This window comes from Tursiops truncatus, chromosome 19, assembly GCF_011762595.2.
Source record: "Tursiops truncatus isolate mTurTru1 chromosome 19, mTurTru1.mat.Y, whole genome shotgun sequence".
NCBI lineage: Eukaryota > Metazoa > Chordata > Mammalia > Artiodactyla > Delphinidae > Tursiops > Tursiops truncatus.
The window spans coordinates 28,737,615-28,763,210 of NC_047052.1; the positions used below are offsets into that span (position 1 = coordinate 28,737,615).

The following is a 25,596-nucleotide window of genomic DNA, read 5'->3' on the forward strand; positions in this document are numbered from 1 at the left end:
CTCATGGTTTTGCAAGCATTACTCCAGGCTGGAGGTTAAAGTTTGATTGCAAATTTACTGATCCACTGGCAGGGGGAGTGTGGATGCCCTGCAATAGCCCCCCTAGGATAAGATGCTGCCACACCATTTGGAGAAACACAAAATCAATGCCCACCCTTCATATCACTTGATCTACAATGAACCAGTAACAGAGTGAACCTGCAGGGGCTGGAATGATTGTGCCAGCTACCCAGTTTAAGCAACCTGCCTAAGGGCACACAGATCATATCCAGAGGTCTGAACCTATAGCAAGGCTGTCTCACCTCCTTGCCAAAGGTCGCTGATTATGAGGTCACTGAATGCTGAGTCCTGCCTATCATTATTCACAGCTGGAAGGGTCCTCTGAGACAGTCTAGCTGTGCTTCTGGCGGCAGAGATGGGAGACTGAAGTCCAGAGAGGTCACAGAGCTGTGCAGAGGGATCTGACTGCCTGCTCAGTGCTCTCCCCACTGCTGAACACTGAAAGGGAAATAACCACTTTTCATGCTTTGTTATTTAATGCCAGGTCTGCCCATCACTTACAATGATCCCTTCCATGGGGTGGGATCTCATGCTTTGGGAACCTCCATCCCGGAGCAGGGTGGACTGGCTAGGATCAGGAAAACCCCTGGCAAGTTCAGGCCAGGAGCATAGGGACAAATGTGCCCATCCATCCATTCAGTAGTGGAGAACAGAAGGAAGGATGGGAGGCAGAGGCCAGAGTTGGCCCTGGTGCTCTTTCGGAGAAACGTTAGAGAAACGCTGCCTAAGGACCATCGTGGGGACCAGGACAGGAAATGGTGGGGGAAGAGGGAGTCGGAGGACTGGTGGTGAAGGTCACATCCACCACCAGTCTCTGCACACACCTCCCAGGATCCTGCCACGCCTGGGACGTGAGCGCGAGACTAGGGTTGCACACGGGCTCCGGAAAGGGTGAACCTGAAGACAACAGCGCGGGGGCCGGGGGTGGGGAAGACAGCGAGACGCAGAGGCTGGGTTGCTGGAAAATCCGGGAACAAGGTGCCTGCCGCCCTCGGGAAAATCGGGAGGGGCGGACAGGGAGGCTAGGACACCGCGTACTTCCTGGCAAACAGTCCCTACACGCGAGCAGGCACCAAACTCGGCTCTCCCGTGCGCAGAGCGGACCCATGCGCACTGGGAGAATCCTGCGCTCGGCCCCGAGTGTTGCTCACAGCCCGGCACCGGGCGCTGCGGGCGGGCGGCGCAGACGCGGGGAGGGTGCAAGGAGTGGGTGGGACCTCTGCGCCCGGGCCGCCTCCTCTGGGAACAAACACTGCAAGCAGGCTCCTAGGCTCGACACGCCTTCCACCAGCTCAGGTGCCTCTTGCCCGCTTGCTTTCGATCCCCGGCCTCACGTCGCCTCCAAATGGACCCCAACTGTTCCTGCGCCACTGGTAACGAACCCCTGGCTCTGGGCCTTGGATGCCCGCTTCTCAGGCACAGGACAGAGTGGCCCTGGGGTTACATGAGGAAGAATTTTGAATTTGAGCACAAGTGGGCGCCCACGTTCACCCAGTGCTTTCTTCCTAGCCAGGGCAGCGACAGGATATTTTCAATCTATTTTTTTTTTCTTTTTCTTCGCCGTACCACTCGGCTTGTCGGAGCTTAGATCCCTGACCAGGGATTCAACCCAGACACTAGGAAGTGAGAGCGCTGACTCCAAACCACTAGACCGACAAAGATTTCCAGCCTCTATTTTTGAGAGTAAAGAGGCTCAAGACTGTCTTTCGTTAGGTCACTAAGCAGGTCAGGTGATTCCTCGATTGGGACACAGCGTTTGGAGGAGGCCTCGGAGCTGCCAGGACTTGATGGGAGGAGGGGACGCTGCCTCTTTGGGGTTCAGGCCATGGGCCCCGGCCCGCGGCCCCAGTCGGCCTGGGCTGCGTCTGGAGCCCGGGACCTTCCCTGTGGAGTCCCATCAGGAGGGGACCTACTCTCCTTGGACCAGAAGAGAGGAGCTGGGGCTTCTCTATCCGCCCGAGTGGACACGAGCTCCCAGGGCTGGGTCCTGACAGAGGAGGAGGGCTCAGGGAGGCATTGCTGACCGTCTGCTGTAGCTCCTGCATCCCCGTCCCTGCTCACTGCTGGCCTTTACCTTCCCGGCAGGCGGCTCCTGCGGCTGCGCTGCCTCCTGCACCTGCAAAGCCTGCAGATGCGCCTCCTGCAAGAAGAGTGAGTGTGCGGGGCCTTCTCTGGGAAGGCGGGGTCTGCGCTGAGTGCGAGGAGGGAGCGCAGAGCTCAGCAGGCAGGCAGGCAGGAGCAGGACAGTGACCAAACTTCCCGGCACCCCCCTCACCAGGAAGGGATTCACAGTCAGAGCTGGAATCCCCTTCGGCATGAGCGAGACCCAGGCGCGCACTAGAGAACAGGGAGACTGAGGCCCGGACGGGCCACCGACAAACAACCTCAGACCTGTCACTAGAACTAGTCCTCCTGCCTCCTGAGTCCCGCTTCCGAATCCTCTCAGGGACTGAAGCACTTTAGGGACAGGAACCAGTGGCCGTGCGTGGCTTCTCGGACCTGGTGCAGCCCCTTCCTGTCGAAGCAGCCCAGAGCTTCCCTATCCCGAGCGGGAGCTGCTCTGTGAGGGCTTTGCCTCCACTTTGATCCTGAGGACTTGGCTCACATCACTGGTGGTGCTGGGGGCTGGCTTTCTCCTGTCCCCAGAGGCCCTGCTCACTGTCTCTCCAAGGCGCTGTGCCCTGTCCTGGGCACAGATGGGCCGGGCAACCTGAACCTAGTGTCTGAGAGCAATTACCTCAGGACAGAGGACACCATCGTAAACTCAGGGTCTGGGCCCGAGGGCGGCTGGGGCCAGGCCTGCTGCTGGGAAGGGTGGTTCCGGACAACGCGTGGTCCGACCGCACGCTGCCCTTGCCTCCCCAGGCTGCTGCTCCTGCTGCCCCGTGGGCTGCGCCAAGTGTGCCCAGGGCTGCGTCTGCAAAGGGGCCTCGGACAAGTGCAGCTGCTGTGCCTGATGTCGCGGAGAGCCTGCCCCGGGTGTCCACAGAGCAACCAGGACAAACCTGCATTTTACCGTTTTTCATACAACCGGACCTGACGCTACATTCCTTTTTCTATGAAATCTGTGACTTGTAATAAAAGCTGTTGACTTTATTCTGGCTCTGTCTTCCTTGGTCTGTCTTGGACAAAGAGACTCCGTGCCCATCAGGGCTGGCGTGGGGAACTGGACTGGACGTGCAGAGACCTCGGCTCTGGACCAAAGAGTACCCCCCCACACCCCACACCCCCAAAACACACACACTGAGCGTCTTAGCCGCTTAGGTTAATTTGAGCTTCCGTTTCTCAGCTCCAAAGGATACCCTCGCCAGATGACATAGGGCATTGGACACACAGAGGACACACTCCCTCTATTCCCCTTAGGAGTATGGATTGCAGAGAAAGTTGCCCATTTCTCATTTTCCTTCTCTGGGGGCCCCTGCCAAACTCAGCGCTCGGTGATGAGAGCCTAGAAAAGTACCCAGAGGGGATGGAATCCCACACCCCTCTCGTGTGACTTCTGCACGGGGCTTGCGTCTAAAACACCCTGGAAAGACCTCTTTGTATTTTCTGCCACACTTTTCACCCTGGTCAGTAAAACGGATCGCGAAGAAAACACGTCAAAGGACACGATATGTGACACCCAGTTTTCCCTTCAACACGTAAAACCACCTTCACACGTGGAGGAGCAATTCTGGAAACTGGACGCTCTCATATGCTGCACGTACGTTGAAAGTGTGCCCGAGTCCTGGGAACACTTCACAGATGCCCCACTGTGTGGACCACACACGCCTGGAGCAGCTCTGCCCCCTGCCTCCCCACAGGGAACATCAGCCTTGGCTTGCCCAGGGCTACGGACAGGACACTCGCCACCCGTGACAGCTCCCTGCAGGGGCTTGGCTCTGAATCTTCGCAAGTACCTCCCTAGGTCAGGCTGACATCTTCCCTTCCCTCAAAAACCAGCCCGTGGCTCCCTGACACCCCGAAAGAAAGTGATTTGGATTTGGTGGGAATTTCCCGTCTGTTTCCCTGAGACCTGGTTTCAGAAGAAGGACTTCACGTGTTCCTCTGCAGAGTGATGGTGGTGCTGCAGTGCGTGGCGGGGGGGGGTGGGGGGTGGGGGGGCCTGGTGGGGTTTATTAGCAACAAGTGTGTGCTGAGGGAACGGGTAGTATATTTCAGGTGTTGGGCCCCCTGGCGGTCTGGGGAGGGAACTCCTATTTGATGGGCACTCCGAGAGAAAGAGGAGACACGTGGCTCAGAAGTCAGGACCAAGATGGGCCACAGGTGCCCCGAGTGCACAGGGCATTTCGGGAGCCGGCCCGTGCTGCGTGCGTGGGCGTCGGCGTCAGGCACTCAGGTTCACAGCCACCGTGCCACTTCCTGACCTGGCAAGTCACTGATACTCTCTGAGATTTCATTGCCTCCTTTCGATACAAAAGATTAATTTCAATGAGGGGGAATGAGCGAGATAGTGGCCTGGCTCCCAGCTCGGGCTTCCCGCAAGGTGTCCCGTACGATCGCTCTCTCCACACTGACATCTGTGCACAGAGAATCCTTGAGCTCCCGACAAGCTCCTGGAGAAAGGCTCCCTGGTTTGCAAGCAAGCTCATGGTGAGGGCAGGGATGGATAGGAACCTTGCTTATCCAGTGCCAGAGGGCGTGGGGATGTCCTCCAACAAGCCCCGTGGAACGAGTCACCGCCACAGCGTTTGGACAGACTCGGTGAACCTGCATGGTCTGGAGTGATGGTGCCAATTCCAGAGAGGTTAAGCAACCTACCCAAGGGCACACAGCCTATACTCAGAGGACTAAACCTACACTGCAGCTGTCTCACCTCCCGGCCACACGGTGCCGGTTATGGCATCACTGGAGGCTGAATCCGGCCTCTCCTTTTCCAGGGCTGCAGGGTCTTCGGAGACAGTCCAGCTGTGCTCCTGGCTGCAGAGGTGGGAGGCCGAAGCCCAGAGAGGTCACAGAGCTGTGCGGAGGGTTCTGGCTGCCGGCTCAGGGCTCTCCCACTGCTGCCTCTGTGCCAGGTGTTCAGTGTTCTCACCCTTCGTGGGATGACATGGTGTCCGGTTGGGCGCGGGGCTGCAGTCAGCCTGCAGGAGGGCCAGTCCCGTCTGTGCCACGTACAGCCACGGGACATAACCTCTCTGTGGCTCCGTCTGCTCTGCTCTAAAGGGAAAGTAATAGTGTCTGGCTCTCGGGATTAAAGAACTGAATACATGCAAAGAAGGTCAGAATATACTGGGCACTCAGTGAGCAATCGATCACATCACCCATTCATTTATTTATCTATTGATTTATTTGTTATCATCAGCCTAGGAGACACTGTTCTCCTTCCAGACACACAAGCAAGGACGGTGTGTTTAGCTCTGTGCTCTGGGCCGTCCCCATCGACCCTGTGAGCGTGGGACCGGTTCTCCCGAGAGGGTTCTCCTGCCTTCACGCAAAGAGCCGTCGACACTACAGATAGAAAGCCGTGAGGAGCACAGTCGGTGTCCTCCTCACAGACACAGAAGGATCCTGCCATTTCTGCTGTCACCTGCATCAGGATTTCCTTACCATTTTCTTTTCAGTGATTTTCTGAAATACGTTCTACCAAAAGAAACCTCTCGAACACTACTGAAGGAAAGCGTCAGAAGGTAGCCACAAAATCATAAATACATTCCTACTGTGTCACCTTGGTCGCCCCCAGGATTGAGCTGGACATGGTAGAGACGGGCCGAGGACACAGCTCTGGGCCAAAGGGGAGCTTGCTCACTGACTCCCTCTTTCAGCTGCGAAGCGACAAAAACACAGAAGCAGGGCACCACTCCCCAGCCCTGTGTGCCTGCCTCAGTAGCCGCCCCGTACTGCAGGTACTTTGGACTTCGGGAACCGGGCTCCTGGCTGCTGTCTCCCTTCCCGGTTGGTGTGACAACTCAAAGAGCAAAAGTGACTAACAAGGCTTGGCATGGACTCCATGGTGAGTAACTGTCAGGACTACTCAAAGGGAACTCTATCCACTTGTCTCGCTTTGTTATTTACCGCCAGGTCTGCCTATCACCTACAATGATGCCGTCCCTGGGGAAGCATCCCATGATGAGGGAACCTCCACCCTGGCGTGGGGGTGGACCGGCTACAGTGAGGCGCGCCCCTGGAAAGTTTAGGCAAAGAAGCCCCCGGACAAATGAGCCAGGATCCCCCCAGGAAAGGAAAACACAAGTGACGCCTCGCGGCTGAAGGCAATGTTCACCGCGCTGCGGTTACAGGAGGCGGTACCGGAAAAACGCTTCCAAAGGACCGTGGTGGGGACCGGGGCTGGCAACGCCCGGGGACACATGGGGTCGGCCAAACGGTGGTGAGGGTCACATCCGCCTGCGCTCTCTGACACCGCTCCCCGGCTCCAGCCAAGCCAGGGACACGAGCGGGAGGCGGGGGCTGTTCTCAGGCTGCAGGAAACGGCGACCCGGAGGCCGGCGGCGCGGGGCCTGGGGCGGGGAAGACCGGAGGACGCGGGAGCCGGATTCCTGCACAAGCCGCCAACACGGTGGCTGCTCCCGTCGGGCACATTGGGAAGGGGCGGCCGGGGGGCTGGGACACCGCTTACCGCACGGCACCCGGTTCCTCCGCTCCAGCCGGCACCGACGTGGAATCGTGCGCTCGGCCCCGCCTGTTGCTCACAGCCCGGCCCAGGGCGCTGCGGGCGGCACGGGCGGCGCGGGCGGCGCGGGCGCGGAGCCGCGGGGCGGGTGCAAGGCGGGGGCGGGGCCTCTGCGCCCGGGCCGCCTCCTCGGCCTATAACTGAGCCCCCGGGCTCCTCGCTCCCACACGGCCCCCACCGGACCCGTGAAGCGGCTTCGCCCCTTGCTTTGGACCTCGGGCCTCACTCCTCCTCCAGATGGACCCCAAGTGCTCCTGCCCCACTGGTAAGGGAGCCCTGCCTTTGAGCCTTAGGATGCCCCCTTCCCGGGCACAGGACGAGAAGGGAGGGCTTTGAGTTTTGAGCTCAGGAGGACTCCTGTCACGGGTCCAGGGCTTTCTTGGTAGCCAGGCTCCTGAGGGCACGTCAGTCTCCCTTTGCCTCTCCGTTGACACTGAGGGCACGGAGGCTCCAGGCTGTCCTTCTTGAGGTCACCCGGCAGGTCAGGGGATTGCTAGACCGGGACCCAGCGTCTGGAGGAGGCCTCGGACCTGCCACGATTTGATGGGAGGAGGGGGCGCTGCCTCTTTGGGGTTCAGGCCATGGGCCCCGGCCCCCGGCCCCCGGCCCCAGTCGGCCTGGCCTGCGTCTGGAGCCCGGGACCTTCCCTGTGGAGTCCCATCAGGAGGGGACCTACTCTCCTTGGACCAGAAGAGAGGAGCTGGGGCTTCTCTATCCGCCCGAGTGGACACGAGCTCCCAGGGCTGGGTCCTGACAGAGGAGGAGGGCTCAGGGAGGCACTGCTGACCGTCTGCTGTGGCTCCTGCATCCCCGTCCCTGCTCACTGCTGGCCTCCTTTCCCTTCCCGGCAGGCGGCTCCTGCGGCTGCGCTGGCTCCTGCACCTGCAAAGCCTGCAGATGCACCTCCTGCAAGAAGAGTGAGTGTGCGGGGCCTTCTCTGGGAATGCGGGGTCTGGGCTGAGTGCGAGGAGGGGGCCCAGAGCTCAGCAGGCAGGCAGGAGCAGGACAGTGACCAGACTTCCCGGCACCCCCCTCACCAGGAAGGGATTCACAGTCAGAGCTGGAATCACCTTCGGCATGAGCGAGACCCAGGCGCGCACTAGAGAACAGGGAGACTGAGGCCCAGACGGGCCACCGACAAACAACCTCAGACCTGTCACTAGAACTAGTCCTCCTGCCTCCTGAGTCCCGCTTCCGAGTCCTCTCAGGGACTGAAGCACTTTAGGGACAGGAACCAGTGGCCGTGCGTGGCTTCTCGGACCTGGTGCAGCCCCTTCCTGTCGAAGCAGCCCAGAGCTTCCCTATCCCGAGCGGGAGCTGCTCTGTGCGGGCTTTGCCTCCACTTTGATCCTGAGGACTTGGCTCACATCACTGGTGGTGCTGTGGGGGCTGGCTTTCTCCTGTCCCCAGAGGCCCTGCTCACTGTCTCTCCAAGGCGCTGTGCCCTGTCCTGGGCACAGATGGGCCGGGCAACCTGAACCTAGTGTCTGAGAGCAATTACCTCAGGACAGAGGACACCATCGTAAACTCAGGGTCTGGGCCCGAGGGCGGCTGGGGCCAGGCCTGCTGCTGGGAAGGGTGGTTCCGGACAACGCGTGGTCCGACCGCACGCTGCCCTTGCCTCCCCAGGCTGCTGCTCCTGCTGCCCCGTGGGCTGCGCCAAGTGTGCCCAGGGCTGCGTCTGCAAAGGGGCCTCGGACAAGTGCAGCTGCTGTGCCTGATGTCGCGGAGAGCCTGCCCCGGGTGTCCACAGAGCAACCAGGACAAACCTGCATTTTACCGTTTTTCATACAACCGGACCTGACGCTACATTCCTTTTTCTATGAAATCTGTGACTTGTAATAAAAGCTGTTGACTTTATTCTGGCTCTGTCTTCCTTGGTCTGTCTTGGACAAAGAGACTCCGTGCCCATCAGGGCTGGCGTGGGGAACTGGACTGGACGTGCAGAGACCTCGGCTCTGGACCAAAGAGTACCCCCCCACACCCCACACCCCCAAAACACACACACTGAGCGTCTTAGCCGCTTAGGTTAATTTGAGCTTCCGTTTCTCAGCTCCAAAGGATACCCTCGCCAGATGACATAGGGCATTGGACACACAGAGGACACACTCCCTCTATTCCCCTTAGGAGTATGGATTGCAGAGAAAGTTGCCCATTTCTCATTTTCCTTCTCTGGGGGCCCCTGCCAAACTCAGCGCTCGGTGATGAGAGCCTAGAAAAGTACCCAGAGGGGATGGAATCCCACACCCCTCTCGTGTGACTTCTGCACGGGGCTTGCGTCTAAAACACCCTGGAAAGACCTCTTTGTATTTTCTGCCACAGTTTTCACCCTGGTCAGTAAAACGGATCGCGAAGAAAACACGTCAAAGGACACGATATGTGACACCCAGTTTTCCCTTCAACACGTAAAACCACCTTCACACGTGGAGGAGCAATTCTGGAAACTGGACGCTCTCATATGCTGCACGTACGTTGAAAGTGTGCCCGAGTCCTGGGAACACTTCACAGATGCCCCACTGTGTGGACCACACACGCCTGGAGCAGCTCTGCCCCCTGCCTCCCCACAGGGAACATCAGCCTTGGCTTGCCCAGGGCTACGGACAGGACACTCGCCACCCGTGACAGCTCCCTGCAGGGGCTTGGCTCTGAATCTTCGCAAGTACCTCCCTAGGTCAGGCTGACATCTTCCCTTCCCTCAAAAACCAGCCCGTGGCTCCCTGACACCCCGAAAGAAAGTGATTTGGATTTGGTGGGAATTTCCCGGCTGTTTCCCTGAGACCCGGTTTCAGAAGAAGGACTTCACGTGTTCCTCTGCAGAGTGATGGTGGTGCTGCAGTGCGTGGGGGGGGGGGGGGGGGGGGGGGGGCCGGGGGGGGTTTATTAGCAACAAGTGTGTGCTGAGGGAACGGGTAGTATATTTCAGGTGTTGGGCCCCCTGGCGGTCTGGGGAGGGAACTCCTATTTGATGGGCACTCCGAGAGAAAGAGGAGACACGTGGCTCAGAAGTCAGGACCAAGATGGGCCACAGGTGCCCCGAGTGCACAGGGCATTTCGGGAGCCGGCCCGTGCTGCGTGCGTGGGCGTCGGCGTCAGGCACTCAGGTTCACAGCCACCGTGCCACTTCCTGACCTGGCAAGTCACTGATACTCTCTGAGATTTCATTGCCTCCTTTCGATACAAAAGATTAATTTCAATGAGGGGGAATGAGCGAGATAGTGGCCTGGCTCCCAGCTCGGGCTTCCCGCAAGGTGTCCCGTACGATCGCTCTCTCCACACTGACATCTGTGCACAGAGAATCCTTGAGCTCCCGACAAGCTCCTGGAGAAAGGCTCCCTGGTTTGCAAGCAAGCTCATGGTGAGGGCAGGGATGGATAGGAACCTTGCTTATCCAGTGCCAGAGGGCGTGGGGATGTCCTCCAACAAGCCCCGTGGAACGAGTCACCGCCACAGCGTTTGGACAGACTCGGTGAACCTGCATGGTCTGGAGTGATGGTGCCAATTCCAGAGAGGTTAAGCAACCTACCCAAGGGCACACAGCCTATACTCAGAGGACTAAACCTACACTGCAGCTGTCTCACCTCCCGGCCACACGGTGCCGGTTATGGCATCACTGGAGGCTGAATCCGGCCTCTCCTTTTCCAGGGCTGCAGGGTCTTCGGAGACAGTCCAGCTGTGCTCCTGGCTGCAGAGGTGGGAGGCCGAAGCCCAGAGAGGTCACAGAGCTGTGCGGAGGGTTCTGGCTGCCGGCTCAGGGCTCTCCCACTGCTGCCTCTGTGCCAGGTGTTCAGTGTTCTCACCCTTCGTGGGATGACATGGTGTCCGGTTGGGCGCGGGGCTGCAGTCAGCCTGCAGGAGGGCCAGTCCCGTCTGTGCCACGTACAGCCACGGGACATAACCTCTCTGTGGCTCCGTCTGCTCTGCTCTAAAGGGAAAGTAATAGTGTCTGGCTCTCGGGATTAAAGAACTGAATACATGCAAAGAAGGTCAGAATATACTGGGCACTCAGTGAGCAATCGATCACATCACCCATTCATTTATTTATCTATTGATTTATTTGTTATCATCAGCCTAGGAGACACTGTTCTCCTTCCAGACACACAAGCAAGGACGGTGTGTTTAGCTCTGTGCTCTGGGCCGTCCCCATCGACCCTGTGAGCGTGGGACCGGTTCTCCCGAGAGGGTTCTCCTGCCTTCACGCAAAGAGCCGTCGACACTACAGATAGAAAGCCGTGAGGAGCACAGTCGGTGTCCTCCTCACAGACACAGAAGGATCCTGCCATTTCTGCTGTCACCTGCATCAGGATTTCCTTACCATTTTCTTTTCAGTGATTTTCTGAAATACGTTCTACCAAAAGAAACCTCTCGAACACTACTGAAGGAAAGCGTCAGAAGGTAGCCACAAAATCATAAATACATTCCTACTGTGTCACCTTGGTCGCCCCCAGGATTGAGCTGGACATGGTAGAGACGGGCCGAGGACACAGCTCTGGGCCAAAGGGGAGCTTGCTCACTGACTCCCTCTTTCAGCTGCGAAGCGACAAAAACACAGAAGCAGGGCACCACTCCCCAGCCCTGTGTGCCTGCCTCAGTAGCCGCCCCGTACTGCAGGTACTTTGGACTTCGGGAACCGGGCTCCTGGCTGCTGTCTCCCTTCCCGGTTGGTGTGACAACTCAAAGAGCAAAAGTGACTAACAAGGCTTGGCATGGACTCCATGGTGAGTAACTGTCAGGACTACTCAAAGGGAACTCTATCCACTTGTCTCGCTTTGTTATTTACCGCCAGGTCTGCCTATCACCTACAATGATGCCGTCCCTGGGGAAGCATCCCATGATGAGGGAACCTCCACCCTGGCGTGGGGGTGGACCGGCTACAGTGAGGCGCGCCCCTGGAAAGTTTAGGCAAAGAAGCCCCCGGACAAATGAGCCAGGATCCCCCCAGGAAAGGAAAACACAAGTGACGCCTCGCGGCTGAAGGCAATGTTCACCGCGCTGCGGTTACAGGAGGCGGTACCGGAAAAACGCTTCCAAAGGACCGTGGTGGGGACCGGGGCTGGCAACGCCCGGGGACACATGGGGTCGGCCAAACGGTGGTGAGGGTCACATCCGCCTGCGCTCTCTGACACCGCTCCCCGGCTCCAGCCAAGCCAGGGACACGAGCGGGAGGCGGGGGCTGTTCTCAGGCTGCAGGAAACGGCGACCCGGAGGCCGGCGGCGCGGGGCCTGGGGCGGGGAAGACCGGAGGACGCGGGAGCCGGATTCCTGCACAAGCCGCCAACACGGTGGCTGCTCCCGTCGGGCACATTGGGAAGGGGCGGCCGGGGGGCTGGGACACCGCTTACCGCACGGCACCCGGTTCCTCCGCTCCAGCCGGCACCGACGTGGAATCGTGCGCTCGGCCCCGCCTGTTGCTCACAGCCCGGCCCAGGGCGCTGCGGGCGGCACGGGCGGCGCGGGCGGCGCGGGCGCGGAGCCGCGGGGCGGGTGCAAGGCGGGGGCGGGGCCTCTGCGCCCGGGCCGCCTCCTCGGCCTATAACTGAGCCCCCGGGCTCCTCGCTCCCACACGGCCCCCACCGGACCCGTGAAGCGGCTTCGCCCCTTGCTTTGGACCTCGGGCCTCACTCCTCCTCCAGATGGACCCCAAGTGCTCCTGCCCCACTGGTAAGGGAGCCCTGCCTTTGAGCCTTAGGATGCCCCCTTCCCGGGCACAGGACGAGAAGGGAGGGCTTTGAGTTTTGAGCTCAGGAGGACTCCTGTCACGGGTCCAGGGCTTTCTTGGTAGCCAGGCTCCTGAGGGCACGTCAGTCTCCCTTTGCCTCTCCGTTGACACTGAGGGCACGGAGGCTCCAGGCTGTCCTTCTTGAGGTCACCCGGCAGGTCAGGGGATTGCTAGACCGGGACCCAGCGTCTGGAGGAGGCCTCGGACCTGCCACGATTTGATGGGAGGAGGGGGCGCTGCCTCTTTGGGGTTCAGGCCATGGGCCCCGGCCCCCGGCCCCCGGCCCCAGTCGGCCTGGCCTGCGTCTGGAGCCCGGGACCTTCCCTGTGGAGTCCCATCAGGAGGGGACCTACTCTCCTTGGACCAGAAGAGAGGAGCTGGGGCTTCTCTATCCGCCCGAGTGGACACGAGCTCCCAGGGCTGGGTCCTGACAGAGGAGGAGGGCTCAGGGAGGCACTGCTGACCGTCTGCTGTGGCTCCTGCATCCCCGTCCCTGCTCACTGCTGGCCTCCTTTCCCTTCCCGGCAGGCGGCTCCTGCGGCTGCGCTGGCTCCTGCACCTGCAAAGCCTGCAGATGCACCTCCTGCAAGAAGAGTGAGTGTGCGGGGCCTTCTCTGGGAATGCGGGGTCTGGGCTGAGTGCGAGGAGGGGGCCCAGAGCTCAGCAGGCAGGCAGGAGCAGGACAGTGACCAGACTTCCCGGCACCCCCCTCACCAGGAAGGGATTCACAGTCAGAGCTGGAATCACCTTCGGCATGAGCGAGACCCAGGCGCGCACTAGAGAACAGGGAGACTGAGGCCCAGACGGGCCACCGACAAACAACCTCAGACCTGTCACTAGAACTAGTCCTCCTGCCTCCTGAGTCCCGCTTCCGAGTCCTCTCAGGGACTGAAGCACTTTAGGGACAGGAACCAGTGGCCGTGCGTGGCTTCTCGGACCTGGTGCAGCCCCTTCCTGTCGAAGCAGCCCAGAGCTTCCCTATCCCGAGCGGGAGCTGCTCTGTGCGGGCTTTGCCTCCACTTTGATCCTGAGGACTTGGCTCACATCACTGGTGGTGCTGTGGGGGCTGGCTTTCTCCTGTCCCCAGAGGCCCTGCTCACTGTCTCTCCAAGGCGCTGTGCCCTGTCCTGGGCACAGATGGGCCGGGCAACCTGAACCTAGTGTCTGAGAGCAATTACCTCAGGACAGAGGACACCATCGTAAACTCAGGGTCTGGGCCCGAGGGCGGCTGGGGCCAGGCCTGCTGCTGGGAAGGGTGGTTCCGGACAACGCGTGGTCCGACCGCACGCTGCCCTTGCCTCCCCAGGCTGCTGCTCCTGCTGCCCCGTGGGCTGCGCCAAGTGTGCCCAGGGCTGCGTCTGCAAAGGGGCCTCGGACAAGTGCAGCTGCTGTGCCTGATGTCGCGGAGAGCCTGCCCCGGGTGTCCACAGAGCAACCAGGACAAACCTGCATTTTACCGTTTTTCATACAACCGGACCTGACGCTACATTCCTTTTTCTATGAAATCTGTGACTTGTAATAAAAGCTGTTGACTTTATTCTGGCTCTGTCTTCCTTGGTCTGTCTTGGACAAAGAGACTCCGTGCCCATCAGGGCTGGCGTGGGGAACTGGACTGGACGTGCAGAGACCTCGGCTCTGGACCAAAGAGTACCCCCCCACACCCCACACCCCCAAAACACACACACTGAGCGTCTTAGCCGCTTAGGTTAATTTGAGCTTCCGTTTCTCAGCTCCAAAGGATACCCTCGCCAGATGACATAGGGCATTGGACACACAGAGGACACACTCCCTCTATTCCCCTTAGGAGTATGGATTGCAGAGAAAGTTGCCCATTTCTCATTTTCCTTCTCTGGGGGCCCCTGCCAAACTCAGCGCTCGGTGATGAGAGCCTAGAAAAGTACCCAGAGGGGATGGAATCCCACACCCCTCTCGTGTGACTTCTGCACGGGGCTTGCGTCTAAAACACCCTGGAAAGACCTCTTTGTATTTTCTGCCACAGTTTTCACCCTGGTCAGTAAAACGGATCGCGAAGAAAACACGTCAAAGGACACGATATGTGACACCCAGTTTTCCCTTCAACACGTAAAACCACCTTCACACGTGGAGGAGCAATTCTGGAAACTGGACGCTCTCATATGCTGCACGTACGTTGAAAGTGTGCCCGAGTCCTGGGAACACTTCACAGATGCCCCACTGTGTGGACCACACACGCCTGGAGCAGCTCTGCCCCCTGCCTCCCCACAGGGAACATCAGCCTTGGCTTGCCCAGGGCTACGGACAGGACACTCGCCACCCGTGACAGCTCCCTGCAGGGGCTTGGCTCTGAATCTTCGCAAGTACCTCCCTAGGTCAGGCTGACATCTTCCCTTCCCTCAAAAACCAGCCCGTGGCTCCCTGACACCCCGAAAGAAAGTGATTTGGATTTGGTGGGAATTTCCCGGCTGTTTCCCTGAGACCCGGTTTCAGAAGAAGGACTTCACGTGTTCCTCTGCAGAGTGATGGTGGTGCTGCAGTGCGTGGCGGGGGGGCCTGGTGGGGTTTATTAGCAACAAGTGTGTGCTGAGGGAACGGGTAGTATATTTCAGGTGTTGGGCCCCCTGGCGGTCTGGGGAGGGAACTCCTATTTGATGGGCACTCCGAGAGAAAGAGGAGACACGTGGCTCAGAAGTCAGGACCAAGATGGGCCACAGGTGCCCCGAGTGCACAGGGCATTTCGGGAGCCGGCCCGTGCTGCGTGCGTGGGCGTCGGCGTCAGGCACTCAGGTTCACAGCCACCGTGCCACTTCCTGACCTGGCAAGTCACTGATACTCTCTGAGATTTCATTGCCTCCTTTCGATACAAAAGATTAATTTCAATGAGGGGGAATGAGCGAGATAGTGGCCTGGCTCCCAGCTCGGGCTTCCCGCAAGGTGTCCCGTACGATCGCTCTCTCCACACTGACATCTGTGCACAGAGAATCCTTGAGCTCCCGACAAGCTCCTGGAGAAAGGCTCCCTGGTTTGCAAGCAAGCTCATGGTGAGGGCAGGGATGGATAGGAACCTTGCTTATGCAGTGCCAGAGGGCGTGGGGATGTCCTCCAACAAGCCCCGTGGAACGAGTCACCGCCACAGCGTTTGGACAGACTCGGTGAACCTGCATGGTCTGGAGTGATGGTGCCAATTCCAGAGAGGTTAAGCAACCTACCCAAGGGCACACAGCCTATACTCAGAGGACTAAACCTACACTGCAGCTGTCTCACCTCCCGGCCACACGGTGCCGGTTATGGCATCACTGGAGGCTGAATCCGGCCTCTCCTTTTCCAGGGCTGCAGGGTCTTCGGAGACAGTCCAGCTGTGCTCCTGGCTGCAGAGGTGGGAGGCCGAAGCCCAGAGAGGTCACAGAGCTGTGCGGAGGGTTCTGGCTGCCGGCTCAGGGCTCTCCCACTGCTGCCTCTGTGCCAGGTGTTCAGTGTTCTCACCCTTCGTGGGATGACATGGTGTCCGGTTGGGCGCGGGGCTGCAGTCAGCCTGCAGGAGGGCCAGTCCCGTCTGTGCCACGTACAGCCACGGGACATAACCTCTCTGTGGCTCCGTCTGCTCTGCTCTAAAGGGAAAGTAATAGTGTCTGGCTCTCGGGATTAAAGAACTGAATACATGCAAAGAAGGTCAGAATATACTGGGCACTCAGTGAGCAATCGATCACATCACCCATTCATTTATTTATCTATTGATTTATTTGTTATCATCAGCCTAGGAGACACTGTTCTCCTTCCAGACACACAAGCAAGGACGGTGTGTTTAGCTCTGTGCTCTGGGCCGTCCCCATCGACCCTGTGAGCGTGGGACCGGTTCTCCCGAGAGGGTTCTCCTGCCTTCACGCAAAGAGCCGTCGACACTACAGATAGAAAGCCGTGAGGAGCACAGTCGGTGTCCTCCTCACAGACACAGAAGGATCCTGCCATTTCTGCTGTCACCTGCATCAGGATTTCCTTACCATTTTCTTTTCAGTGATTTTCTGAAATACGTTCTACCAAAAGAAACCTCTCGAACACTACTGAAGGAAAGCGTCAGAAGGTAGCCACAAAATCATAAATACATTCCTACTGTGTCACCTTGGTCGCCCCCAGGATTGAGCTGGACATGGTAGAGACGGGCCGAGGACACAGCTCTGGGCCAAAGGGGAGCTTGCTCACTGACTCCCTCTTTCAGCTGCGAAGCGACAAAAACACAGAAGCAGGGCACCACTCCCCAGCCCTGTGTGCCTGCCTCAGTAGCCGCCCCGTACTGCAGGTACTTTGGACTTCGGGAACCGGGCTCCTGGCTGCTGTCTCCCTTCCCGGTTGGTGTGACAACTCAAAGAGCAAAAGTGACTAACAAGGCTTGGCATGGACTCCATGGTGAGTAACTGTCAGGACTACTCAAAGGGAACTCTATCCACTTGTCTCGCTTTGTTATTTACCGCCAGGTCTGCCTATCACCTACAATGATGCCGTCCCTGGGGAAGCATCCCATGATGAGGGAACCTCCACCCTGGCGTGGGGGTGGACCGGCTACAGTGAGGCGCGCCCCTGGAAAGTTTAGGCAAAGAAGCCCCCGGACAAATGAGCCAGGATCCCCCCAGGAAAGGAAAACACAAGTGACGCCTCGCGGCTGAAGGCAATGTTCACCGCGCTGCGGTTACAGGAGGCGGTACCGGAAAAACGCTTCCAAAGGACCGTGGTGGGGACCGGGGCTGGCAACGCCCGGGGACACATGGGGTCGGCCAAACGGTGGTGAGGGTCACATCCGCCTGCGCTCTCTGACACCGCTCCCCGGCTCCAGCCAAGCCAGGGACACGAGCGGGAGGCGGGGGCTGTTCTCAGGCTGCAGGAAACGGCGACCCGGAGGCCGGCGGCGCGGGGCCTGGGGCGGGGAAGACCGGAGGACGCGGGAGCCGGATTCCTGCACAAGCCGCCAACACGGTGGCTGCTCCCGTCGGGCACATTGGGAAGGGGCGGCCGGGGGGCTGGGACACCGCTTACCGCACGGCACCCGGTTCCTCCGCTCCAGCCGGCACCGACGTGGAATCGTGCGCTCGGCCCCGCCTGTTGCTCACAGCCCGGCCCAGGGCGCTGCGGGCGGCACGGGCGGCGCGGGCGGCGCGGGCGCGGAGCCGCGGGGCGGGTGCAAGGCGGGGGCGGGGCCTCTGCGCCCGGGCCGCCTCCTCGGCCTATAACTGAGCCCCCGGGCTCCTCGCTCCCACACGGCCCCCACCGGACCCGTGAAGCGGCTTCGCCCCTTGCTTTGGACCTCGGGCCTCACTCCTCCTCCAGATGGACCCCAAGTGCTCCTGCCCCACTGGTAAGGGAGCCCTGCCTTTGAGCCTTAGGATGCCCCCTTCCCGGGCACAGGACGAGAAGGGAGGGCTTTGAGTTTTGAGCTCAGGAGGACTCCTGTCACGGGTCCAGGGCTTTCTTGGTAGCCAGGCTCCTGAGGGCACGTCAGTCTCCCTTTGCCTCTCCGTTGACACTGAGGGCACGGAGGCTCCAGGCTGTCCTTCTTGAGGTCACCCGGCAGGTCAGGGGATTGCTAGACCGGGACCCAGCGTCTGGAGGAGGCCTCGGACCTGCCACGATTTGATGGGAGGAGGGGGCGCTGCCTCTTTGGGGTTCAGGCCATGGGCCCCGGCCCCCGGCCCCCGGCCCCAGTCGGCCTGGCCTGCGTCTGGAGCCCGGGACCTTCCCTGTGGAGTCCCATCAGGAGGGGACCTACTCTCCTTGGACCAGAAGAGAGGAGCTGGGGCTTCTCTATCCGCCCGAGTGGACACGAGCTCCCAGGGCTGGGTCCTGACAGAGGAGGAGGGCTCAGGGAGGCACTGCTGACCGTCTGCTGTGGCTCCTGCATCCCCGTCCCTGCTCACTGCTGGCCTCCTTTCCCTTCCCGGCAGGCGGCTCCTGCGGCTGCGCTGGCTCCTGCACCTGCAAAGCCTGCAGATGCACCTCCTGCAAGAAGAGTGAGTGTGCGGGGCCTTCTCTGGGAATGCGGGGTCTGGGCTGAGTGCGAGGAGGGGGCCCAGAGCTCAGCAGGCAGGCAGGAGCAGGACAGTGACCAGACTTCCCGGCACCCCCCTCACCAGGAAGGGATTCACAGTCAGAGCTGGAATCACCTTCGGCATGAGCGAGACCCAGGCGCGCACTAGAGAACAGGGAGACTGAGGCCCAGACGGGCCACCGACAAACAACCTCAGACCTGTCACTAGAACTAGTCCTCCTGCCTCCTGAGTCCCGCTTCCGAGTCCTCTCAGGGACTGAAGCACTTTAGGGACAGGAACCAGTGGCCGTGCGTGGCTTCTCGGACCTGGTGCAGCCCCTTCCTGTCGAAGCAGCCCAGAGCTTCCCTATCCCGAGCGGGAGCTGCTCTGTGCGGGCTTTGCCTCCACTTTGATCCTGAGGACTTGGCTCACATCACTGGTGGTGCTGTGGGGGCTGGCTTTCTCCTGTCCCCAGAGGCCCTGCTCACTGTCTCTCCAAGGCGCTGTGCCCTGTCCTGGGCACAGATGGGCCGGGCAACCTGAACCTAGTGTCTGAGAGCAATTACCTCAGGACAGAGGACACCATCGTAAACTCAGGGTCTGGGCCCGAGGGCGGCTGGGGCCAGGCCTGCTGCTGGGAAGGGTGGTTCCGGACAACGCGTGGTCCGACCGCACGCTGCCCTTGCCTCCCCAGGCTGCTGCTCCTGCTGCCCCGTGGGCTGCGCCAAGTGTGCCCAGGGCTGCGTCTGCAAAGGGGCCTCGGACAAGTGCAGCTGCTGTGCCTGATGTCGCGGAGAGCCTGCCCCGGGTGTCCACAGAGCAACCAGGACAAACCTGCATTTTACCGTTTTTCATACAACCGGACCTGACGCTACATTCCTTTTTCTATGAAATCTGTGACTTGTAATAAAAGCTGTTGACTTTATTCTGGCTCTGTCTTCCTTGGTCTGTCTTGGACAAAGAGACTCCGTGCCCATCAGGGCTGGCGTGGGGAACTGGACTGGACGTGCAGAGACCTCGGCTCTGGACCAAAGAGTACCCCCCACACCCCACACCCCCAAAACACACACACTGAGCGTCTTAGCCGCTTAGGTTAATTTGAGCTTCCGTTTCCTCAGCTCCAAAGGATACCCTCGCCAGATGACATAGGGCATTGGACACACAGAGGACACACTCCCTCTATTCCCCTTAGGAGTATGGATTGCAGAGAAAGTTGCCCATTTCTCATTTTCCTTCTCTGGGGGCCCCTGCCAAACTCAGCGCTCGGTGATGAGAGCCTAGAAAAGTACCCAGAGGGGATGGAATCCCACACCCCTCTCGTGTGACTTCTGCACGGGGCTTGCGTCTAAAACACCCTGGAAAGACCTCTTTGTATTTTCTGCCACACTTTTCACCCTGGTCAGTAAAACGGATCGCGAAGAAAACACGTCAAAGGACACGATATGTGACACCCAGTTTTCCCTTCAACACGTAAAACCACCTTCACACGTGGAGGAGCAATTCTGGAAACTGGACGCTCTCATATGCTGCACGTACGTTGAAAGTGTGCCCGAGTCCTGGGAACACTTCACAGATGCCCCACTGTGTGGACCACACACGCCTGGAGCAGCTCTGCCCCCTGCCTCCCCACAGGGAACATCAGCCTTGGCTTGCCCAGGGCTACGGACAGGACACTCGCCACCCGTGACAGCTCCCTGCAGGGGCTTGGCTCTGAATCTTCGCAAGTACCTCCCTAGGTCAGGCTGACATCTTCCCTTCCCTCAAAAACCAGCCCGTGGCTCCCTGACACCCCGAAAGAAAGTGATTTGGATTTGGTGGGAATTTCCCGGCTGTTTCCCTGAGACCCGGTTTCAGAAGAAGGACTTCACGTGTTCCTCTGCAGAGTGATGGTGGTGCTGCAGTGCGTGGCGCGGGGGTGGGGGTGGGGTGGGGGGGCCTGGTGGGGTTTATTAGCAACAAGTGTGTGCTGAGGGAACGGGTAGTATATTTCAGGTGTTGGGCCCCCTGGCGGTCTGGGGAGGGAACTCCTATTTGATGGGCACTCCGAGAGAAAGAGGAGACACGTGGCTCAGAAGTCAGGACCAAGATGGGCCACAGGTGCCCCGAGTGCACAGGGCATTTCGGGAGCCGGCCCGTGCTGCGTGCGTGGGCGTCGGCGTCAGGCACTCAGGTTCACAGCCACCGTGCCACTTCCTGACCTGGCAAGTCACTGATACTCTCTGAGATTTCATTGCCTCCTTTCGATACAAAAGATTAATTTCAATGAGGGGGAATGAGCGAGATAGTGGCCTGGCTCCCAGCTCGGGCTTCCCGCAAGGTGTCCCGTACGATCGCTCTCTCCACACTGACATCTGTGCACAGAGAATCCTTGAGCTCCCGACAAGCTCCTGGAGAAAGGCTCCCTGGTTTGCAAGCAAGCTCATGGTGAGGGCAGGGATGGATAGGAACCTTGCTTATGCAGTGCCAGAGGGCGTGGGGATGTCCTCCAACAAGCCCCGTGGAACGAGTCACCGCCACAGCGTTTGGACAGACTCGGTGAACCTGCATGGTCTGGAGTGATGGTGCCAATTCCAGAGAGGTTAAGCAACCTACCCAAGGGCACACAGCCTATACTCAGAGGACTAAACCTACACTGCAGCTGTCTCACCTCCCGGCCACACGGTGCCGGTTATGGCATCACTGGAGGCTGAATCCGGCCTCTCCTTTTCCAGGGCTGCAGGGTCTTCGGAGACAGTCCAGCTGTGCTCCTGGCTGCAGAGGTGGGAGGCCGAAGCCCAGAGAGGTCACAGAGCTGTGCGGAGGGTTCTGGCTGCCGGCTCAGGGCTCTCCCACTGCTGCCTCTGTGCCAGGTGTTCAGTGTTCTCACCCTTCGTGGGATGACATGGTGTCCGGTTGGGCGCGGGGCTGCAGTCAGCCTGCAGGAGGGCCAGTCCCGTCTGTGCCACGTACAGCCACGGGACATAACCTCTCTGTGGCTCCGTCTGCTCTGCTCTAAAGGGAAAGTAATAGTGTCTGGCTCTCGGGATTAAAGAACTGAATACATGCAAAGAAGGTCAGAATATACTGGGCACTCAGTGAGCAATCGATCACATCACCCATTCATTTATTTATCTATTGATTTATTTGTTATCATCAGCCTAGGAGACACTGTTCTCCTTCCAGACACACAAGCAAGGACGGTGTGTTTAGCTCTGTGCTCTGGGCCGTCCCCATCGACCCTGTGAGCGTGGGACCGGTTCTCCCGAGAGGGTTCTCCTGCCTTCACGCAAAGAGCCGTCGACACTACAGATAGAAAGCCGTGAGGAGCACAGTCGGTGTCCTCCTCACAGACACAGAAGGATCCTGCCATTTCTGCTGTCACCTGCATCAGGATTTCCTTACCATTTTCTTTTCAGTGATTTTCTGAAATACGTTCTACCAAAAGAAACCTCTCGAACACTACTGAAGGAAAGCGTCAGAAGGTAGCCACAAAATCATAAATACATTCCTACTGTGTCACCTTGGTCGCCCCCAGGATTGAGCTGGACATGGTAGAGACGGGCCGAGGACACAGCTCTGGGCCAAAGGGGAGCTTGCTCACTGACTCCCTCTTTCAGCTGCGAAGCGACAAAAACACAGAAGCAGGGCACCACTCCCCAGCCCTGTGTGCCTGCCTCAGTAGCCGCCCCGTACTGCAGGTACTTTGGACTTCGGGAACCGGGCTCCTGGCTGCTGTCTCCCTTCCCGGTTGGTGTGACAACTCAAAGAGCAAAAGTGACTAACAAGGCTTGGCATGGACTCCATGGTGAGTAACTGTCAGGACTACTCAAAGGGAACTCTATCCACTTGTCTCGCTTTGTTATTTACCGCCAGGTCTGCCTATCACCTACAATGATGCCGTCCCTGGGGAAGCATCCCATGATGAGGGAACCTCCACCCTGGCGTGGGGGTGGACCGGCTACAGTGAGGCGCGCCCCTGGAAAGTTTAGGCAAAGAAGCCCCCGGACAAATGAGCCAGGATCCCCCCAGGAAAGGAAAACACAAGTGACGCCTCGCGGCTGAAGGCAATGTTCACCGCGCTGCGGTTACAGGAGGCGGTACCGGAAAAACGCTTCCAAAGGACCGTGGTGGGGACCGGGGCTGGCAACGCCCGGGGACACATGGGGTCGGCCAAACGGTGGTGAGGGTCACATCCGCCTGCGCTCTCTGACACCGCTCCCCGGCTCCAGCCAAGCCAGGGACACGAGCGGGAGGCGGGGGCTGTTCTCAGGCTGCAGGAAACGGCGACCCGGAGGCCGGCGGCGCGGGGCCTGGGGCGGGGAAGACCGGAGGACGCGGGAGCCGGATTCCTGCACAAGCCGCCAACACGGTGGCTGCTCCCGTCGGGCACATTGGGAAGGGGCGGCCGGGGGGCTGGGACACCGCTTACCGCACGGCACCCGGTTCCTCCGCTCCAGCCGGCACCGACGTGGAATCGTGCGCTCGGCCCCGCCTGTTGCTCACAGCCCGGCCCAGGGCGCTGCGGGCGGCACGGGCGGCGCGGGCGGCGCGGGCGCGGAGCCGCGGGGCGGGTGCAAGGCGGGGGCGGGGCCTCTGCGCCCGGGCCGCCTCCTCGGCCTATAACTGAGCCCCCGGGCTCCTCGCTCCCACACGGCCCCCACCGGACCCGTGAAGCGGCTTCGCCCCTTGCTTTGGACCTCGGGCCTCACTCCTCCTCCAGATGGACCCCAAGTGCTCCTGCCCCACTGGTAAGGGAGCCCTGCCTTTGAGCCTTAGGATGCCCCCTTCCCGGGCACAGGACGAGAAGGGAGGGCTTTGAGTTTTGAGCTCAGGAGGACTCCTGTCACGGGTCCAGGGCTTTCTTGGTAGCCAGGCTCCTGAGGGCACGTCAGTCTCCCTTTGCCTCTCCGTTGACACTGAGGGCACGGAGGCTCCAGGCTGTCCTTCTTGAGGTCACCCGGCAGGTCAGGGGATTGCTAGACCGGGACCCAGCGTCTGGAGGAGGCCTCGGACCTGCCACGATTTGATGGGAGGAGGGGGCGCTGCCTCTTTGGGGTTCAGGCCATGGGCCCCGGCCCCCGGCCCCCGGCCCCAGTCGGCCTGGCCTGCGTCTGGAGCCCGGGACCTTCCCTGTGGAGTCCCATCAGGAGGGGACCTACTCTCCTTGGACCAGAAGAGAGGAGCTGGGGCTTCTCTATCCGCCCGAGTGGACACGAGCTCCCAGGGCTGGGTCCTGACAGAGGAGGAGGGCTCAGGGAGGCACTGCTGACCGTCTGCTGTGGCTCCTGCATCCCCGTCCCTGCTCACTGCTGGCCTCCTTTCCCTTCCCGGCAGGCGGCTCCTGCGGCTGCGCTGGCTCCTGCACCTGCAAAGCCTGCAGATGCACCTCCTGCAAGAAGAGTGAGTGTGCGGGGCCTTCTCTGGGAATGCGGGGTCTGGGCTGAGTGCGAGGAGGGGGCCCAGAGCTCAGCAGGCAGGCAGGAGCAGGACAGTGACCAGACTTCCCGGCACCCCCCTCACCAGGAAGGGATTCACAGTCAGAGCTGGAATCACCTTCGGCATGAGCGAGACCCAGGCGCGCACTAGAGAACAGGGAGACTGAGGCCCAGACGGGCCACCGACAAACAACCTCAGACCTGTCACTAGAACTAGTCCTCCTGCCTCCTGAGTCCCGCTTCCGAGTCCTCTCAGGGACTGAAGCACTTTAGGGACAGGAACCAGTGGCCGTGCGTGGCTTCTCGGACCTGGTGCAGCCCCTTCCTGTCGAAGCAGCCCAGAGCTTCCCTATCCCGAGCGGGAGCTGCTCTGTGCGGGCTTTGCCTCCACTTTGATCCTGAGGACTTGGCTCACATCACTGGTGGTGCTGTGGGGGCTGGCTTTCTCCTGTCCCCAGAGGCCCTGCTCACTGTCTCTCCAAGGCGCTGTGCCCTGTCCTGGGCACAGATGGGCCGGGCAACCTGAACCTAGTGTCTGAGAGCAATTACCTCAGGACAGAGGACACCATCGTAAACTCAGGGTCTGGGCCCGAGGGCGGCTGGGGCCAGGCCTGCTGCTGGGAAGGGTGGTTCCGGACAACGCGTGGTCCGACCGCACGCTGCCCTTGCCTCCCCAGGCTGCTGCTCCTGCTGCCCCGTGGGCTGCGCCAAGTGTGCCCAGGGCTGCGTCTGCAAAGGGGCCTCGGACAAGTGCAGCTGCTGTGCCTGATGTCGCGGAGAGCCTGCCCCGGGTGTCCACAGAGCAACCAGGACAAACCTGCATTTTACCGTTTTTCATACAACCGGACCTGACGCTACATTCCTTTTTCTATGAAATCTGTGACTTGTAATAAAAGCTGTTGACTTTATTCTGGCTCTGTCTTCCTTGGTCTGTCTTGGACAAAGAGACTCCGTGCCCATCAGGGCTGGCGTGGGGAACTGGACTGGACGTGCAGAGACCTCGGCTCTGGACCAAAGAGTACCCCCCCACACCCCACACCCCCAAAACACACACACTGAGCGTCTTAGCCGCTTAGGTTAATTTGAGCTTCCGTTTCTCAGCTCCAAAGGATACCCTCGCCAGATGACATAGGGCATTGGACACACAGAGGACACACTCCCTCTATTCCCCTTAGGAGTATGGATTGCAGAGAAAGTTGCCCATTTCTCATTTTCCTTCTCTGGGGGCCCCTGCCAAACTCAGCGCTCGGTGATGAGAGCCTAGAAAAGTACCCAGAGGGGATGGAATCCCACACCCCTCTCGTGTGACTTCTGCACGGGGCTTGCGTCTAAAACACCCTGGAAAGACCTCTTTGTATTTTCTGCCACACTTTTCACCCTGGTCAGTAAAACGGATCGCGAAGAAAACACGTCAAAGGACACGATATGTGACACCCAGTTTTCCCTTCAACACGTAAAACCACCTTCACACGTGGAGGAGCAATTCTGGAAACTGGACGCTCTCATATGCTGCACGTACGTTGAAAGTGTGCCCGAGTCCTGGGAACACTTCACAGATGCCCCACTGTGTGGACCACACACGCCTGGAGCAGCTCTGCCCCCTGCCTCCCCACAGGGAACATCAGCCTTGGCTTGCCCAGGGCTACGGACAGGACACTCGCCACCCGTGACAGCTCCCTGCAGGGGCTTGGCTCTGAATCTTCGCAAGTACCTCCCTAGGTCAGGCTGACATCTTCCCTTCCCTCAAAAACCAGCCCGTGGCTCCCTGACACCCCGAAAGAAAGT

General features: G+C 59.8%; 5 protein-coding genes and 1 long non-coding RNA gene across 6 annotated transcripts in view; 5 read left to right on the forward strand and 1 right to left on the reverse strand.

The window, feature by feature from the left end:
* LOC117309000 (uncharacterized) overlaps positions 1-17,540 on the reverse strand; it is a 36,148-nt gene extending 18,608 nt beyond the window's left edge. The window contains exons 1-3 of the long non-coding RNA XR_012327871.1: positions 17,409-17,540; positions 12,031-15,991; positions 6,638-10,613 (exon numbers count right to left, since the gene is read on the reverse strand). This is a non-coding gene — a long non-coding RNA (uncharacterized lncRNA). The remainder of the gene's footprint in view (positions 1-6,637; positions 10,614-12,030; positions 15,992-17,408) is intronic.
* LOC101324128 (metallothionein-II, hippocampal) lies at positions 1,302-3,156 on the forward strand. Its single transcript, XM_033844518.2, has 3 exons — positions 1,302-1,433; positions 2,146-2,211; positions 2,926-3,156. The coding sequence occupies exons 1-3, from the start codon at positions 1,406-1,408 to the stop codon at positions 3,015-3,017; spliced, it is 186 nt and encodes a 61-aa protein (XP_033700409.1). The 5' UTR covers positions 1,302-1,405; the 3' UTR covers positions 3,018-3,156.
* Positions 6,819-8,551, forward strand: LOC117309001 (metallothionein-1E-like). The gene is made up of 3 exons (XM_033844517.2): positions 6,819-6,956; positions 7,543-7,608; positions 8,321-8,551. Exons 1-3 carry the CDS (start codon positions 6,929-6,931, stop codon positions 8,410-8,412), a joined length of 186 nt encoding a protein of 61 aa, XP_033700408.1. The 5' UTR covers positions 6,819-6,928; the 3' UTR covers positions 8,413-8,551.
* LOC117309079 (metallothionein-1E-like) lies at positions 12,212-13,944 on the forward strand. The gene is made up of 3 exons (XM_033845055.2): positions 12,212-12,349; positions 12,936-13,001; positions 13,714-13,944. The coding sequence occupies exons 1-3, from the start codon at positions 12,322-12,324 to the stop codon at positions 13,803-13,805; spliced, it is 186 nt and encodes a 61-aa protein (XP_033700946.1). The 5' UTR covers positions 12,212-12,321; the 3' UTR covers positions 13,806-13,944.
* Positions 17,541-17,589: 49 nt separating the features above from the next.
* On the forward strand, positions 17,590-19,322 carry LOC117309078 (metallothionein-1E-like). Its single transcript, XM_033845052.2, has 3 exons — positions 17,590-17,727; positions 18,314-18,379; positions 19,092-19,322. Exons 1-3 carry the CDS (start codon positions 17,700-17,702, stop codon positions 19,181-19,183), a joined length of 186 nt encoding a protein of 61 aa, XP_033700943.1. The 5' UTR covers positions 17,590-17,699; the 3' UTR covers positions 19,184-19,322.
* Positions 19,323-22,986: 3,664 nt separating this feature from the next.
* LOC117309094 (metallothionein-1E-like) lies at positions 22,987-24,719 on the forward strand. Its single transcript, XM_033845120.2, has 3 exons — positions 22,987-23,124; positions 23,711-23,776; positions 24,489-24,719. The coding sequence occupies exons 1-3, from the start codon at positions 23,097-23,099 to the stop codon at positions 24,578-24,580; spliced, it is 186 nt and encodes a 61-aa protein (XP_033701011.1). The 5' UTR covers positions 22,987-23,096; the 3' UTR covers positions 24,581-24,719.
* The last annotated feature ends 877 nt before the right edge of the window (positions 24,720-25,596 follow it).